Source organism: Perca fluviatilis, chromosome 12, assembly GCF_010015445.1.
Source record: "Perca fluviatilis chromosome 12, GENO_Pfluv_1.0, whole genome shotgun sequence".
Classification (NCBI taxonomy): Eukaryota; Metazoa; Chordata; class Actinopteri; order Perciformes; family Percidae; genus Perca; species Perca fluviatilis.
This window is the reverse complement of record NC_053123.1, coordinates 27804599-27822355: the sequence shown is the minus strand read 5'-3', so window position 1 is coordinate 27822355 and position 17757 is coordinate 27804599. Positions and strand designations below refer to the sequence as shown.

Genomic DNA, 17757 nt, shown 5'->3' with positions numbered 1-17757 from the left:
GGGAGAAAAAAAAAAGGCAGAGTAGTACGATAAAGAATATAATGGTTTTTGCACTTGACCAGGCCCGTATTAAGACAATGTCCCCCCCACCCACCCACTACCCCCTTTACTCGTGCTGACCTCCTGGAAAAAATATCAGACATAATCAAGGGGATTTCTCAAATGTAATTTACTAACTTGTCCAACTACATACATGTAGGAGCAGTGTATATGAGCAGTGAGCACTATATTCAAATGTCTCAATTCAAAATGTCGAATTCAAAAAGCACAGCACTCAATTCAAAAAGCCAAAATCAATACTATATATTGCAGCATTGTGGGTAGGTCAAATATGTATTTTTATTTCACGGGCCCTGAAAAAAAAATTCTCTTTGCTTGCCAATTACATTGAATCAAGAAAGCCAACCACTTATTATTTTTTATAACAGTTAATATTTTACATTCATCATTATGATAACATTTTTGGGCCTAAAATGTGTACTTGCGTACAGAGTTGAGTAAATGTACTTAGTTACTTTCCACTACTGCATTAGATTCAGTGTTTGATAGTTTTGCCAATGCTCTCTTCTGCTTGTTAGCAAGCCCACCTTAACCTGAGTGCACAGACAGATGGTGCTTCACAAGGAAATCAAACTCAATTATCACAACAAAGGGCCATTTGTAGCACCCATGGACTGGATATTTTAAGCTCTAGTTGCAGAGGCATAATCACACCTGAAGACAAATACACGCCCAAGTCAAATAAACATGGCGCCCCACCAGACATGAAGAAGCCCAGAGTTTCCTCTTGGATATCAAGTCCCAGGACATGTACACTCAGTTGGGATATGAAGAAAATGCCAAAGGGATTTCCTAAAAATAGAACATGCAAAAGAGACAGTCCAAGGGTAGAGCAGACTCTACTCTTCTCTGGGTGGATCAAATGTGATTAGAGTTACAACTGCAAAAATCAGACTGCAACTCACATACGTAGCTCAAAGAGCATAGTAGGAAATTAATGAACTCTTAAACCAAGTAAGTGTGACATCAACAGGTCTCAGCGGGCTGTAACTGACACAAACAATAGTCACGTTTCCACAGACGTGTGCAGCAGCAATGGCAGTTGCTGTCAGGTTTCACAAAATTGCATGGCAAGAAAGCCAATAGCACGATACAAAAAAAATTGTTCAGGTGCAGAAACCATGTCTGGATCTTACTTTCCTTATTTGATAGCTCCAAGGTCCTCAGTTGAACCGGGAAGTTGACCTGTCCCTCTTCGGTGAAGGCCGTCTCAAATCGCTTATTCCTGCCCAGAGGAGCGACCCCTGAGGTGCTATGAGCGAGGATACACCAGAGCGGCTCTTCCTGGAAGCCGTGCAGCTGAAAGCCGTTGCTAACTCCGCCCACACAGCTGACGAATTTGCTTCAGAGGAAAGCATGTCTCATCCCTCTAAAACAGGAGCCTTCAACATTTTTTAAGCCAAGGACCCCTTAACTGAAAGAGAGACGGAGAAGGGACCCCCTACTGCAAATATTGTCTAAAACGAAATTGCATACAATAACGTGTAGGGTGGCCTAAAGCCTTTTGCATAGAATACTTAGCTATTACAGTAAAATATCCTAATAACTGTTGTCATTATTTTATAAATCATGTTTTAATGATACAGATACATGTGGCACAGTAAATCCTTAGGATTTACTGTATCTGTGGATGGCTATCTCAGTGACTACCTTACCCATAGGTCAGTAAACAGTGGGGATTTGTATTTACTAATAATATGCTGGATTCTCATTAAGGTATTTTTAATTTTCAAAAAAATTAACAATTATTTGGAGGCCCCCCTGCATTGACTCTGAGGACCCCCTAAGGGTCCCGGACCCCCTGTTGAAGATCCCTGCTCTACAAGTACATTTCCTAGTTTCCTCTCTCCTTCCATGATTACCTCGTCACTCTCCCGTGATTCCTCGGTGGGAGGAAGGGAAGCAAGTGAAGGAGCCGGGGATGCAATTTAGGAACCTGGGATGCCACCAGTGTTTAATACGTAAGTGGAGGTCAAACCAGGTGGTCAATCAGTGTACCAAACAAATCCAGTAGGGACAGGCAAAAGGGAAAGGCCAAAGCCGACAAAGGCAGGAAAAACACAACCAGGCAGGATCAGAACAACAGACCGCTGGAGCGCTAGGTTAACACACTAGACAATCTGGCAAAGAACTGAGGTAATGTACCGGTATATATACACTGAGGGGCTAATTAGCTGATGAGGATCAGGTGAGCATGAGGGTGGGGCAGGCCAGGTGAATGGAATGTTGAATGTTCAGCCCTGAAAAAAAACGTATAGCAACACAAAACTGAAAGGTGAGAGCGTTGAACACCCTGTTGTGTGCGCAAAGCGCTCTGCCTTTTTATCACTATGACTTTACATACACGTCTCTGCTGATTGGGTATCACCTGAGACACAGCCAATTACACAAGAGACACACCCAGCACCCGAGAGAAAACATATCTCAAAGCCGTTGCACGCCGTTTCACACCGTTCCGAGGAAACATGTCGTTCAACGCGGAAACCGTAGGAAAACGATGCACACTGTTTTGACTTTGAATGTGTCTCAGGTAATGCAGAGCAAGAGGCAGTGGCATGGACTGACATTTCATGAGAGAGTGTGGCAAAAAAAGGAAACAGACAATGAAAAACTAAAGCCTGGCTGAAGTTGTGACAGTTGCTAGCTGTGAGGTAGAGATAGACTGATCGTTGGTTCAATGATTGGTTGCAGATGTTCGACTTCTTCCGTTTCATTAGAGAATAAGAGATGTACATGTTGATATCAGTGGTGGAATGCATGTATGGAAGTAATGCCCTTTCTGAGAGATTTGTGCTTTACTAAGTACTTAAATTGTATGTAACTTTATAGAGAAATATTGTACTTTTTACTCCACTACATTTATTTGACAGCTGAAGTAACTGGTTACTATCTATCTATCTATCTATCTATCTATCTATCTATCTATCTATCTATCTATCTATCTATCTATCTATCTATCTATCTATCTATCTATCTACTGTATCTATCTATCTATCTATCTATCTATCTATCTATCTATCTATATCTACTCTATCTACTGAATATATCTATCTATCTATCTATGTAGTTACTGTATCTATCTATCTATGTAGATACTGTATCTATCTATCTATCTATCTATCTACTGTATCTATCTATCTATCTATCTACTGTATCTATCTATCTATCTAGCTACTGTATCTATCTATCTATCTATCTACTGTATCTATCTATCTATATATCTACTGTATCTATCTATCTATCTATCTATCTATCTATTATCTATCTATCTATCTATCTATCTGTTTAAAAAAGCTGATTTAAGGTTTGGACTTTAATTCTCTTACAGGGGGTTACATAATTGTATTACTTCTTTTACAGCACAAGTCCTTGTTATTTTCACATCCAAGTACTGTAATATTTAAATTCTGAATCAACAGATCTCTGAAGGTCTACATGTGTCTGTCTGACACGTGTCTGAGGAGCTGATAAAGCAGTTGATGTCTGTGTGTCTGTCTAGTCAGTTTATGTTCCACAATGGGCTGCAAACTGTTTTTTTCCTTAACAATTAATCTTTTTTCAGTTAGCAGAGTAATCATTCGTTCATTAATACATGGTGGTCCAATGAGAGCAAAACTGCAAATAGGATAAAATTGAGGAAAGGATGAAAAAACAAAAAGGACTGGGATAAATTATTAGTCTATAAAAAGATTCTTGACACACAATCTAAAGGAACTCAATTTCCCATAGCTGTGAAATTGAAATTGAGACTGTTTGTATTTACCAGTTGATGAATGAGTTAGGCCATTTATCAGAGTTGTCATCCGTTAATGTTCTGTGAGTGATTATTTTGACTAATGTCTCAGCAACACAGAACGGAGTCAACGGCCCAGAGAGAGATCATTAGAAGCAAGAAATTAGTTATTAAAATATTTTCCACTTCGACCATTATTTCACTGGTATTGATCGAAAAAGCAGACACACACGAGTGTGCAAATGATTCAGTTTTATTCTGTCATAGTCTACGTCCTTGACGCTCCACTTCCGGGATTGCTCCGAAAATTGTTGATGCATGTAATTTGTCCGTATCCTTCCGCTTCCTTTGTGTTGGAATTTTAAACTCTGGTTGATTTGTGGTTTTGGTTAACTGCTCCTCAGATCTCTGCAGGGTAAATCCAGACAGCTAGCTAGACTACCTGTCCAATCTGAGTTTTCTCTCGCACGACTATTTCACTGCTCCGTGCGGAGCTTAGCGCCGCCAATGATGATTGTGATTAGTTTAAAGAAATGCCAATAAGCCAGAGCCTGTTTTTATCCCATCCCGGAATGCTGTGTGGACTACTAGCCAGAACCTCCTTCGCTCCGCAGCGTGTGGATGGTCTGGCAAAGCGAGACTAATTCTGTCATAACACAAACATGGTTAATTTTCTCCTATCGGGCAATAAAACCATAAAACCGTGTAAAGCGCCTTAAAACGGTGATCAACACCAAAAGAGCAAAGGCAGTCTGATGGAGGGTGCACAGATTCAGTCAACGCAGACCACAGAGTCAATAATATCAAAGGGGGGCAGCGATAGTATCTGGTAACAGAGAGGACTCAGACCTCTGTGTGGTATCGATGAAGCTTCATATGATACCTTGCATGCACCAACAGGCTCAGTGACCTCTGCGCGGCGATAGCCCCCGAGGAGAGCCGAGGTATCCGTTGACAATTAGTCCCAAATGCTGGCTGAATTCAAGGAAGAGCCCATCGATACAAATGATTGAGAAACACGGCTTGGTTTACAGCAGCACTTCATTTCTCTGAACACTGCTCAATCTTAAGGGACCTATGAGCATTTACAGGCAGGCTGCAGGATGTTTTACTAGGACGATCGACAGCTTTAGTGATTATAAGCATCTCATCTGCCAAACATTAGTTATTCAACCCTCTTTCAGGAGTGTAGTGCAGCAGGATTTGTGTTAATTTTATGCAGGATTTCCGGGAGCGTTTTACGTAACAGCTTGATAAAGACAATGTAATAATCTTGCTAAGAAAAGGTAGGTGGTGGGGGAAAAAAATCGATACAGCATAGTTCCGCGGCAATACTGTATCGATACACAGGCGGAAAGTATTGATCTTTTATTATATAATTGAACATGGGAATTGTTGAAACTTTTTGTTATTAGAATAATAAAATAAATAATACAATTGAAGTGAGAAGAACACAGGGAAATGTATTCTTTTTAGAGAAAACAGATGTTGACAGAAGTTTTCCTTTTGGGGACATAATTTGAAGATGGGGAAAAAAAGGTAATAAATTGCAACATATATTGCAGAATAATGCAATCATATCTTGACATAAGTGTTGTGATACTATCGTATCGTGTGGCCTCTGGTGATTTACACCCATAGTATGTGGTTATTTCAAAGGTAGTAACCATTACAGGGATAATATGTTAATAACATTTATGATATTTGTGGTATTAGGGTTTAAGTAATAGAGAAAACCAGCTTAGTATTAACATCATCATCATAATGTTTGACAATATACTCTTTTACTGTGTTAATAGCATGGTTTGATTGCTCGTGCAGCAGTCCAAAAGTGGACAGTTTGCTTTAAAATGCTCCTGAACTAAAAATAAGGTTGAATAGCCTCTAGCAGATATAATTTGGAAATGAAGATATCAATAAAAAACATTTTCTTCCAAGTAAAAAGAACAAATATTGATTTAGTAGTCTGACTTTGGTTGAGACAAGAGGAAAAAAAACATCTTTGGATGGAGTGGTTTCTCATGGAGTGGTATAGCTTAAAAAAGAAAAGAAAAAAAGGGGCTTTCATAATCAGTTGTTCCTCGAAGGAATGGAAGTTCAGGGACATTCACACCAGTGCAAGAAGTTGATTGAGTTTTGGTCTTGCAGCTTTATATAGCATTTGGTATAGGGGTGTGGTCGTGCATGGGCAGTCACTCAAGACAAGACACATTTATACACATGATGCCTGTGTCACAGTGGTGCCCTCAATCTGTTTCTGAGATGTGTTTTTTTTTTTTATCAAAGCTGCTGCAACAGGCGGAATAAGCCACAACAACACATACTGGAAGAATACAGACCTATAAATCAAATAAAGTCCTTGATATAATATTATATATTATTTCATTTAATTCAATTATATATAATTACATTGGTTTCTAATCTGTTAATATCTAGACCAATGTACTCTCCAAAGGCATTCAGTGTCAATGTTTTCTATATTTGATTGGAGACACTGCTGTGCACATTTTAAAGGTGATTCTCATATTCTTCTCTGAAAAGACTGCATCATAGTTAAGCCGCCTACACGTGATAAGCGATTTGCTCTCTGCGCACCGCTAGGTAGGGCGCCGAGCAAGGCGCAGAGAGCAAGGCGCAGAGAGCAAGGCGCAGCACCGGTATTCGTCATCAAGGGTGGCAAGGAAGCTATTTCCCATTGCTAGGTAACGACATGCTGTTATCTCATTGGTTGCACTTTCAAAAAGGTCAGCGGCAACTAGGTCAAAGTTGAAATTTGTTTGAACTTTGAGCGCAGGGCTAAGCGGCAAATCGAAGCGATGCACGACGCCAGGGATAGCGCAGCGCGTAGTTGGGTGGCACCGCCCTCCCCATAGGAAATCAGTGGAATGGCCGGCGCAAAGCAGTTTGGCCATCCGGTCATGTATAGGCAGCTTTAGGGTTGGGTATTGTTGTGAGTTTAACAATTCTGATTCCAATTCTGATTCTTCCTTTTATTTCCGGTTCTTGTAGCCAGTTAAAACGGGTTGCATGCTTATTTCACAGATAAGAGGAAAGTTGTATTCATTCAATGGTCGTTTGCAGTTTTACCTAGCTTTTTCAACGTAAAATAAAGCCACACTGGAGCGCCACTTCCTGTTCTCCACGGCTGCAACACAACAAGCCCCTGGCCGCTACGGAAACCAAAACTTGCGCATATTAAATTTGGAACCGATGATCGGATTTGAAACCAAATCTTCCAAGCGATTCCAAACGATTCCAATAAAGAAACACTTCCTCTGGAATGGTAATATTTGAAACGATTCCAAGTTGGAACCGGTTCTCGATGCCCAATCCTAAGCGTAGTGCAGCTTCCTTCTCTCTCTAACTCTGCATGTTGATCCTGAGAAGCATCACCTCCAGATTACACGCACGTTAGTTCCAGCCCTCTATAAATACATCATAATCAATATCAAATCATACAGTGTGGAAATGCAGGACTGTGTCTGATTCACAGGTAATCACACAATGCAATTACATTAAATAATGAACGGTGCTATAATGTGAAATTTGGCTACTGTATGAGCAGGCATTTTTTCTTTTAATTTAACACCTGATTTTTTTCCATACGTCTGAACGTTCAAAACTGAATAATTTTCCCGTCTCGTTTTTCATCACTGTAACCGTCCCTTGCTGATTATTGCATCAATCTTATTGGCATGGTCGATAGAAAGTGGGTGTTGATAATCCTTTCAAACCCTCTGCCAGTAACAGTGAAAATAAATAGAGGACTTACAGACTCTACAGCTATTTGAAGCATATTCATTGCACTCTATAGATTGGGAATTGGTGCAGCATCAGTGTGTGACCAATGGAGCTGGAAATGGAAAGGCCTCCACTGGCGCCACATTCATCACAATAGATTTTTTCTGCCCCCCCGAGAGACCGGGCAGAAATTATTTCTCTAAATAGTCTTATATCATGTGTCCATTTTCTTCTTATTCATTACAATCAAAAAGCATTTTGTGGTGCACACTGGATCTGCAGAGGACAACAATGTAAAAGCTTCCTTGTACCATAAGCTTTCTCAAGAAAACACTGAATTCTAACATAATCTAATCTTCTAAATGGATTTTTATCCACTAACAGTCCACTAACAATGATTAATACTGTGACGTGAAATACATTTGTTTACTGTCAAAGATTTAGCCATGTGGTGGTATCTATCACTATAATGTCTCTGGATATATTACACCATTGCAAACAGTTATGCATTAATTAATACTTCTAATTACTTTATTTTTCAGGTATTCAGGAGTAGCTGAACACTTCTTCATGTCTGGCAATTATCGATTGATATTGATATAAAATGGCATATGCCAAGATGCCACACTGACTGGAGCATAAATTACTTTACCACCAACATTTCACACACACTCACATGATGAATAGACATCTTGTGACAGCAGCATCTGTCTGTGTAGCTTCTCAGCACAGCCAAATGACTCATTAGAAATGCATCAGAAGGAACACAATGCTTTGACCAAGATGAAAAAATACCCTGTAAAGGTCTCTTTATTTCATGTCTCTGCCGAGCTGCAGTCAATCACAGATCATGCAGAGAGCTCTGAATTGCTGTATTTACTCACAGTAGAATGAACACACAGTCCTCTGAAAAAAGAAGTCAAATCATTTCATTCTAATACGGTTTCAGCAATTTCTCTTTCTGTGTTAAAATCTCAAATATCTCTGTTTCGGTCTATTTGGCGGCACCTAAGGCAATATGGGGTAATTGCAGGTGTGTTTTCACGAGATCCAAAAAGTGTCGCCTTGTATTGATTTTTCCCGGGAACATCACAACATCAGTGGGCCATAATTCATTTCAATTAGACACACAGGTCCATCTCAGTATACAACGCATTCTCATGAACGGGTCTGTATTTAATTTCATACTTTTTATCGATCCCCAATGTGGAAATTACAATTTACATGAAATCACTACACACAGGGCTGAAACACACACACACACACACACACACACACACACACACACATTAGGAGACCGCCGGCTAGTTGTTTAAGCCGCTACAGAGCTTTGTGACCCGGGCTACAGACCTCCATTATATCAGCGGTAGTTGGTGGTTCAGTTACCCAAAAATCAGTTACTTTGAGCCGGGTACAAAGCACCGCAAGCTGCCGGTCGTTTCGGCGGACATTAAGGTTACATTTAGTCCACAAAATATGAGCATTTTGCTGCAATGAAAGTTAAGATACAAAAAAACGAGTTGTTAAGATTAGGAAAAAGATTAAAACACTTCTAAAGAACACGCATTGCCTGGGTGAAAGGCTTTAGTTTTCCCCGGGAAGCGAACTCCGCTCTCTCGCTTAACTTTGTGTAGTTTCTTGAACGAATGGTTCATGAGAACAGGCTACAGTATGACATACAAGCCTCAATCACCATTGTGTTATCTCATTTGGAGATAGATGGTGACTTAACAGACATTTATTTGAGATTAATATACTTTAAGGGTTTTCATGGCAACTACCAGTTTAATGAGGATTTTTCGCTTGGAAACGCGGCCACTACTTATGTTCCAGTTTAATTTCATTTTGAGAATTAATTATTTTAGTTTAGATTCTTTTAGTACGATTTTTCTTTTTTACTGCAAAACCTAAATAAAAAAGACATAACAAGATAAAAGAAAACATATTTACCAAAAAAATTTTTTTACAAATTACACCCAACTTTCGGCTCAATTTCATACATATCAGACAAAATAGTTTTTTTATACGGATCAAGTAATTAACGGTTCACATGTCCTATGGGATCAGTAAGATGAGAGTAATCCTCGAGACATATGCTACGTTTACATGTGGCTGGCTATTTTCATAAACGGACATTTCAACCTCTCAGTTTTCAGAAAAGTGTTCGTTTACATGTACCCGTGTATATATCCAGTCAATGCAGTCAAGAGTGCAAGAATGCCAGACCTGTAGGTGGCGGTGTAACGAGAAGCTCAAGCCCACGTTAGCCAATCAGAATCCCAACAATAGCAGCAACAGCAACCAATCACGTCCTCTTTCTCTCTCTCGGCTGCCTAAACCTCCGTTTGTCTCAGTTTACGTGCAAACGTGCAAACAAGGTTTTCCAAAATCTCCACTTTGGCCGGAGTTTTTAGAAATAATCGTTTTCTGTGATAAAAACGGGGTTTTTGTGTAAATGAGAGGCCAAACCGCAGGAAAATATCTGCGTCTTCCCTTCGTGTAAACGAGGCTATAATCATATACTATTTCTGTATATAGGGTCATTCCTCCATTCCTCCACATTCCTTCCAGCTGGTTTAGTCTCTCAGAAGAAATGCGCTGAGGAAAAGTGCCTGTCCTGTCACACAGCAGTGCTCTGCCTCATTTACTTTTTGATAGATTCATAAGGCCTTGAATATGTACAGCGGTAGGTGTTCCTTGAGTGCCTGCTTCACATTCATTAGACGAGCGAATCTGCAGCTGCATCGCCTCCTTCACACACTCACACCCTCACACACACACACCCTCACTTCTGCTGTGATGCTTAATGCCAGCGCGGCTCCAGCATGTTCCAGGTGCTTCAGATAGGAAATAATTAGCTGCAAAGTCGCAGCTCACTGAGCTAACTTGAAGCATGAAATTTTAAGTAAATAAATGTGTGGTGCTTTTTGCTAAACCGGAAACAGATTCTATCTCATAAAAGATGGATGGCCGGCGCTGCGGTCTCCACCTACTGCGAGGGAAACACTGAGAGCGTCGCAATATTCCTCCCACAGACCTGTGGTGAAGAGTGTCATATCATTTGGAAATGAAAGCTCTCCAGCGAAAAGACTCATCTTTCCACTCAGAGCAGGAAATACTCCCCTTAAAGAAGCCTCACAAGGCTAGGCTGTATACACAGAGGTGATGTGCTACTGGTGAAGCAGATTATATTAATTATGCTAGAGCCAAGAATGCTGCAACAACACTGTATTTTATGAAAGTACAATGGGAAAAAAACAATCTGTTCTCATGAACCATTCGTTCATAAAGCTACAAAAAGTTAAGCTCTGTAATTTGTAAGCATTCTGCGTTTTTGTTGGGCTGTATGCACTCCAAAGACATGCTGATGCATAAGAAGGCAGCTGGCCGCGTAGGAAAGAGATTGCGGTGGATGGGTGGGTCATAAAACACAGGACTTTCAAGCCAGGGAGCGGAGTTTGCTTCCCGGGACACACTCAACTAGTCATTTTAGTGCCTAAACTTAACTTTTTAACTTAAAACAACTAGCAACTGCCACTCGGCATCATGGACCAGCCGGCGGTCTCCTAGTTCCATAGGATATCTTAGGTTTTGGTGTGCATACATTTTCTTACTATATCTCACGGACCAGTTTAATGACAATGTGTTGGGAAAAACATGTTTTAGCAGCAAGTAAAAATGCCAAACGTGCTGGTTCCAGCTTCTCCAATCTGAGGACTGGTTGATTTTACTTGTCTAACATTGTTGAAATTTAAACATCTTTTGGTTTTGGACTGTTGGACTGTGACAAAAACAAGCAATTTTCAGATATCATCTCGGGCTCTGGGATATTGTGATGAGATTTACTTTTTGATTTATGTTTGTATTTTGGCGTTTTAGACAGACCAAATGATTATTCGTTTAATCATGAAAATAATCAACAGACTATAATTGATAGGGAAAACAATCATTAGTTGCAGCCCTAAGTTACATATTTGTATACATTGCTGTAATAAATTCCTCATAACATAATATTAAGCTCAACAGCAAAAGCATTTAGTTGCATTACTTATTAAATTACTTTTTGTACAATCCTATGTCAAAGTTCCATAAGAACAGCTCCAATGCAACCCCATGCCCACGTCTTCTGTTATTTAAGTTGTGTAGAAACAGTAAACCAGACCTGGTTTAACAAGCAACCACAATGTTTAACAGCTAGCTTGGCCACCAGTTACTGCACATTCACAGATTACTTACAGTACCTTCCAACTCAATGTAGGCTCACCAGTGCTAGCTAAGAAGACATAACAAGTAAATAGGACCACTTGGGAGTTAAAACAAAACTCCTTCAACGTTTTTCTTAACTGAAAGAGAGATGCAGTGGGGACCCCATACTGCATATATTGTATAAAATAAAGTTGCATATTAAACTGGGCCTACAATATCCTGTGGGGGCCGCCTAAAACCTTTCTACATATATTTTTCATAGAATACTAAGATATTAAAATAGCCTATTCATTTTTAACATGATTTTATAAATTATGATTTAATGTTAAACATACATGTGGCACTCTGAATCCTTACACTGCATCTGGGAATGGCCTTAGTGACATCCTTACCTATAGGCCAGTAAGTCTATCATCAGTGGGGATTCATATTTAATAATATTATGTTGGATTAATTTTAGGACATTTTAATTTTTGAAAAAAACTTTAAAAACAAAACAATAATTTCGAGGGCCCCCTGCATGGACTCTGAGGACCCCCTAGGGGTCACGGACCCCCTGTTGAAGATCCCTGCTCTATATTAAAGATAACGCATTTCAAGTAGCACCAATGTTATGAACAGGTCCACACTTCCTGTCTCCTAAATGGGCGTGGCCTTGTTTGAAAGTGTAGTGAACGTTGAGTGGGTGGATGAAAAGTTATTTTTGTATAATTTATTATTTTCTTTTGCTAACATATATTTACACAGCTAAAAGACATATTTAGCATCACAGAGATCAGTTTTGTTAGGGCGTTCACGAACGAAAAGTTGATCTCTTGCTAGATCTCACGAGAGTTTGGTCCTGAGATAGAAACAGGTCTCAAAATAAGTTAATTTCTCCTGATGTCATTTTGCACATATTTAGATATATGAAGAATGGGTCCAATAGGAGAAAGAATCGCTCATAATCTGTGTTCACGTTCACTTCTCCCATTGGAATCAAATGCAACTATTAATCAACTTCTTACTGAGAAAAGTGGTCATATTGACTCAGTATTGTAGTAATGCACATGGCTTGAACCTGTTTGCATGATAATGCTTTGGTTAGCCAAAGCCATGGACATTATTTATAAGGATCTAGTAAAACGCATGCTAAATTACAATTTAACAATCTGGCCTGGGCATCTTAGTAGTAAATATTAAACCCCTCCAGCAAAAGTGGTCACCATTGCCAGTAAAGTAATTAAGGAACCAGGGAATTGTGCACAGAACTGAATACAAAGCTCAATGAATTTTACAAGAAAGCATTCAACCCTCATGTTTCTCACTTTTGCTTATAACTGACATACTAGCTGGAGAGTAGGCCTATCTTGTGGTTTGCAGTTGTCAAGACAAATGTCTACCAGTGGACAATGAAGTGGTATTGTACTGTGTTTATAAAATGAACAGGGGAAAAAATCAATGTTTCCATACATTTGTGAATTGCTACTCTGTTGCCAATCACTTGGCAATTACTGTACAAGTCATGCCAATAAAATATCAATTAACTCCTGCTGTAAATGGCCGATCGAATGCTGACATATCCAGTGACATACAGTACTTAGTCTCTTTGTAAAGCAAAAGAAATTACAGAGGGACTTCTGACAGGAAGTGACAGCCAACTAGAGCTATAACAATTCCAAATTTTCCTGTACAATTAATTGTCTCCAAAATAATCACGATTAACAATGTAGTTGTCTCTTTCAGTCAAATCTAAAAGATATGTATTTATATATTACTATTTTAAACAATTTAAAGTTTAAATGAATTCCAGGAAATGTTTGGTTATACTTTTGGTTATATGACTGTTATTATACCCAGATATTGTAATAACCGAAGTACACAGCCTATAAAGTATAACACGCCTCTTTATTATCATAAAACATTCTATTTTTTTTAATTAAAATAACATAAAATTGACAAAAGAACATGTATCCTCATCAATAAAAAACAAAGCACTGATCATTAACAAAAAAAACAGATTAAATTAAATTAGGAGTACAAACAAAAGTCATCACTATTAGCAAAACTGAGTGGCAAAACAGTCATCACTGCATCTGTACTTATGTTTTTTTCTAACTGTATCCCCCCTTGTCATTCTTGTTGCTATGAACATGTATAGGGACCAGTGCCAACAACTAACAAAAAGCGTAGCTTTAGCTCAACAGTCCGACCAATAATCACTTATATAATTACAATTTGGCATATCCAGACAAAATCAACAATTACCATCAACAGTCATACCCCTTAGGACCTTAGCCAATGTTAGCAATTAATTGCAGTTAAACAAAGAAACCGTGATTACGTAAAAAATATTGCAATTAGACAATTATTTAATAATTGTTACAGGCCAACTGCCACCTGCCAAAGCCACACAAACCAGCCATGACACATCACTGCTTCCCTTCTCTTGTTTCTCACTGGTAAATACGAGAGCAGCTCTTTGACCTGCAGGAGCATCTCACCATTTCATCTCAGTACAGTATGTCAGACCTGATCACTGCACACATTTGAGAACCACAGAACTGCCATGAGAGAGTAATACAGCTGTCAGTTTAGCTCAGTTCCTCACCTTAACATAAAGTGCTTAAACCCAAACACAAGCCTGGTGTCACCCTCGCCCTCAGAGAGCAAAGATAAACCGAGAGGTCAAATGCTGGTGTATTGATTTACTGTTGAGGGATCACTTTTTACATTTTTAACATGACATGGGCAGGAAAGGTCCAAAGTGGCACTTGAAAGCTCCATTATTATTATTATTTTCATATTTCACACAAACAGAAAAATGTTGTGCAAAATGAGCATTATAATGATGATGTTGTTATTCTTAGTAGCATGGCTGAAAATATAAACTGTGTTCAAAGGGTGCAGCTAGAGAGATAGGTCACAGAGTCATTAAAATAAAAATGTGTATCCCTTTGGGAGCATGCAAGAATGTTGACAATCTACTCATTAGATTTCATGTGAAAGTGGAAGAATAAGCATGAAAATGCACTATATTAAACTATAATGAAATATGCTTTTAGTTGTTGTATATAAGACCAGAATGTAATGTCTTTTTATCTGATGCACATGTATTTGTATTTTTATGTTTTTAACATGAAGCTAATTCTTTAATTTTAAAGCTAACTTGGGGGCACTTTTTTCCCTAAATAATATTAAATAATGTACAATGTCCAATTTTAAAAATAAAGAATTAAGATACAAGTAAAAAAATTATGTTAATACACATAACTTTCTGTTTGCTATGGTTGTCTTTCAAGTAAAGAACTGCAAATACCAATTATACAGATTGTATGGCTGCTGTGCTTTGGAGAGTGTTTTTATATAAATTCAATGATCAGTGATCCAATATCAATAATGCAAAGTAAGAATATATATATATATAAAATGGTACATATCAACATATTTAAGATGCGGCTTTGTTTTGAAATTCCTTCTTGATATCTATTCTTTTTTTTAAATAGTTTTCATTTAATTGAGCATAGCGATAAAGTTTTTAAATCATATTTAAGTTGTTTTTTTGTGTTTAATGGGCTTATGATATTGTCTCATATCGACTGCAGGCCCATCAATTGAATCAAATCGTATCGTGGCAGACTACCAGCAAATATCATATTGTGATAGAACTTGTGATTTACACCTCTAGTTGTTGGACTTCTAGCCCATTTGTATTCAAGACAACCCCCTTGCCTCCCTATTATACTATATGTCTATGTTCTTTCATGTATTTGAACATGCCTTGCTGTAAAACCAATTGCCCTCCGGTGACAAAATAAAGTTAAAAGGTTGAAAGTAGAAGTTGATTCCAGGGTCATGTGGGGAAATCAGAGCAAAATATGAATCAGAAACAGGCAGGAGCAAAACATACTGATATAAAATGTCTGAATATTCCAACCTGGTCTGGTAATAAAACCTATTGTCCCATCCACTGACAGAAGGAGCTCTTATATCACTGTTAAATGTCTTATGTCTGTTCCTGTGTTGGCAGTTTATATTCTAATTACCATTGCTTCTTTTTTTAGATGCAGTATTTCGCTTTTTATGCTTTAACAACACAGATATTGTGCCATGTGATGCGAATAAAGCTGGAAACGTGTTTTGGTTGTAGATGCTGGACAATAGACAGGAGGCAGTATTTTATGAACATCTTTTACTGTAAAATCAACAATAAAAGACCACTCAGTTGCCAGTTTACTAGATCAACTTGGCTACTGTAAAAAATGATACAGTCTAACAAAACACCCCCACCCCAGTATTTCACTGAGGGCAGACTCAAGAAACCCCTCAACTAGATGTGTATCAAGTGTGTGTATTAGAAATGACACTTTTTGTATTATCTGTGACTCATGTTTATAGGTTTTGTCTTTAGTCTGGGTATGATGTGTTTTAACCTGGATGTGCTCTTTGTTCCCAATGCAAAGAATTTCTGCAACATGGGTTAAAGGTAAATGAAGAAAACAGGTTGAATAGAGACAATAGGGTAATAACTATTATTTTCATTATCAATTATTCTACTGATCATTTTATTGATTGATCATGTCATCTATAAAATATAACGTTTGCTCGACCAACAAAATTGAAAAGCCCCTTTAATATTCAGTTAACCATGGAGAGCAAAGCAAAGAAAAAGCCTTTGAGAAGCTAAAAAAACACTGCTATTGCTGTCACTTTGCTTGAAAAATGACTTAAATAATTGATGGTTTATTAAAATTGTTCTAACCTCCACACATTCTCACCCACACAGTAATGAATACATTAATGAAAGCACTCAAGCAATTAAACCCAAAGCTAAAACTGTACAGCTTCACATTTAAAAATGAAAACCCCCGTGGGGAGAAAAAAAAAGAAAAGAAAAAAGAAGCAGTGTGTCTTTATAGTGGCAGCTCCAGCAGGCTGTGTGAGTGTATGGAGTATGCATCTATCCTCACGTAGGAGTCGACCAGTAACCACAGCTGCTGTCTGTGCAGTACAGCTGTGGCCAGTCAGCACTTTCTGTTGTCCAACACACACCAGCAAAACATGTCTAAAGACTGACTCTTAGACAAAAAAAACACAGCTTTGTCTGCCAAATAACCCGAGGTGTAGCCTCCAGCCAAGAAACCCCGGGCTGCAGAGTGAGCACAGTCGCTTCAGACTGCGTTAGACTTGTGAATGAAAAGAAATGAACCTGTTTGCATGACCTTCCTATAGCACAACAATAGTCCAATCCGCTCAACAGAAACACAGGCGAGAATCAACTTGTTATGCGCGCGACAGTCACACAAAGGGTCTTAAAGTGCTCTTCAAAGTACATTTTTTTAAAATGACCAACAATAGCACAGCTGCATCTTATAACAGTCACGATGCCCCCTATGCAACAATAGGACAAAGATACCAGCCAGGCGTCCAAACTTCAGCTTCTATCTGATTCCGTTATCAGCTTGCAACGCAGACCGGAGAGGAAGAGGCGCTTACAGGTGAGCTTAATAGGCGGTTCGTATACTCACAGTGAGGGGCGGCGGAGGCTCCGCCAAAGACGCTCAGGGTGTAAAGGGTAAACATATGCAGCAGAAAAACCATCTTCCCAGTCGTGGTGTGGTTATTATCCGTGTGTCCGCAGAGAGAGAGGGGGGAGAAAAAAAAACAGAGGAGAGGTTCCTCCTCGCTCCTCCGGCACGGAGGGATAGAAGGAGTCTGATGTGGAAGAGCAAACCGCTCCAACGACGACACTCCCTCACTGTGAGGCATAGCCCGCCTCTCTCTCTCTCTCTCTCTCTCTCTCTCTCTCCCTGTCTCTTCCTCTCTCTGTTTCAGTCTATACTGGCAGAAAAAGAGCATTGTGATGCCCAAGCATTGCTAAAAAAAAAAAACAGAGGCACCACAGAGGACAGCTATGTTCACAGCGTCAGCAGCAGCACTTCCTAATGTATATGCTTCGAAGAATTTCTATAACTTTAGTGTAAAATAACAAGTATGGTATACAAGCTTGGAGTTGCAGGAGTGTTCTTGCAGGTAAT

At 39.0% G+C, this 17757-nt stretch overlaps 1 protein-coding gene across 1 annotated transcript in view; it reads right to left on the bottom strand.

The window, feature by feature from the left end:
• LOC120570327 (contactin-associated protein-like 5) overlaps positions 1 to 17431 on the bottom strand; it is a 105803-nt gene extending 88372 nt beyond the window's left edge. Inside the window, exon 1 of the mRNA XM_039818619.1 lies at positions 17248 to 17431. Within this exon, the coding sequence (XP_039674553.1) occupies positions 17248 to 17320 (73 nt within the window). The 5' untranslated portion in view covers positions 17321 to 17431. The remainder of the gene's footprint in view (positions 1 to 17247) is intronic.
• Between the last annotated feature and the right edge of the window lie 326 nt (positions 17432 to 17757).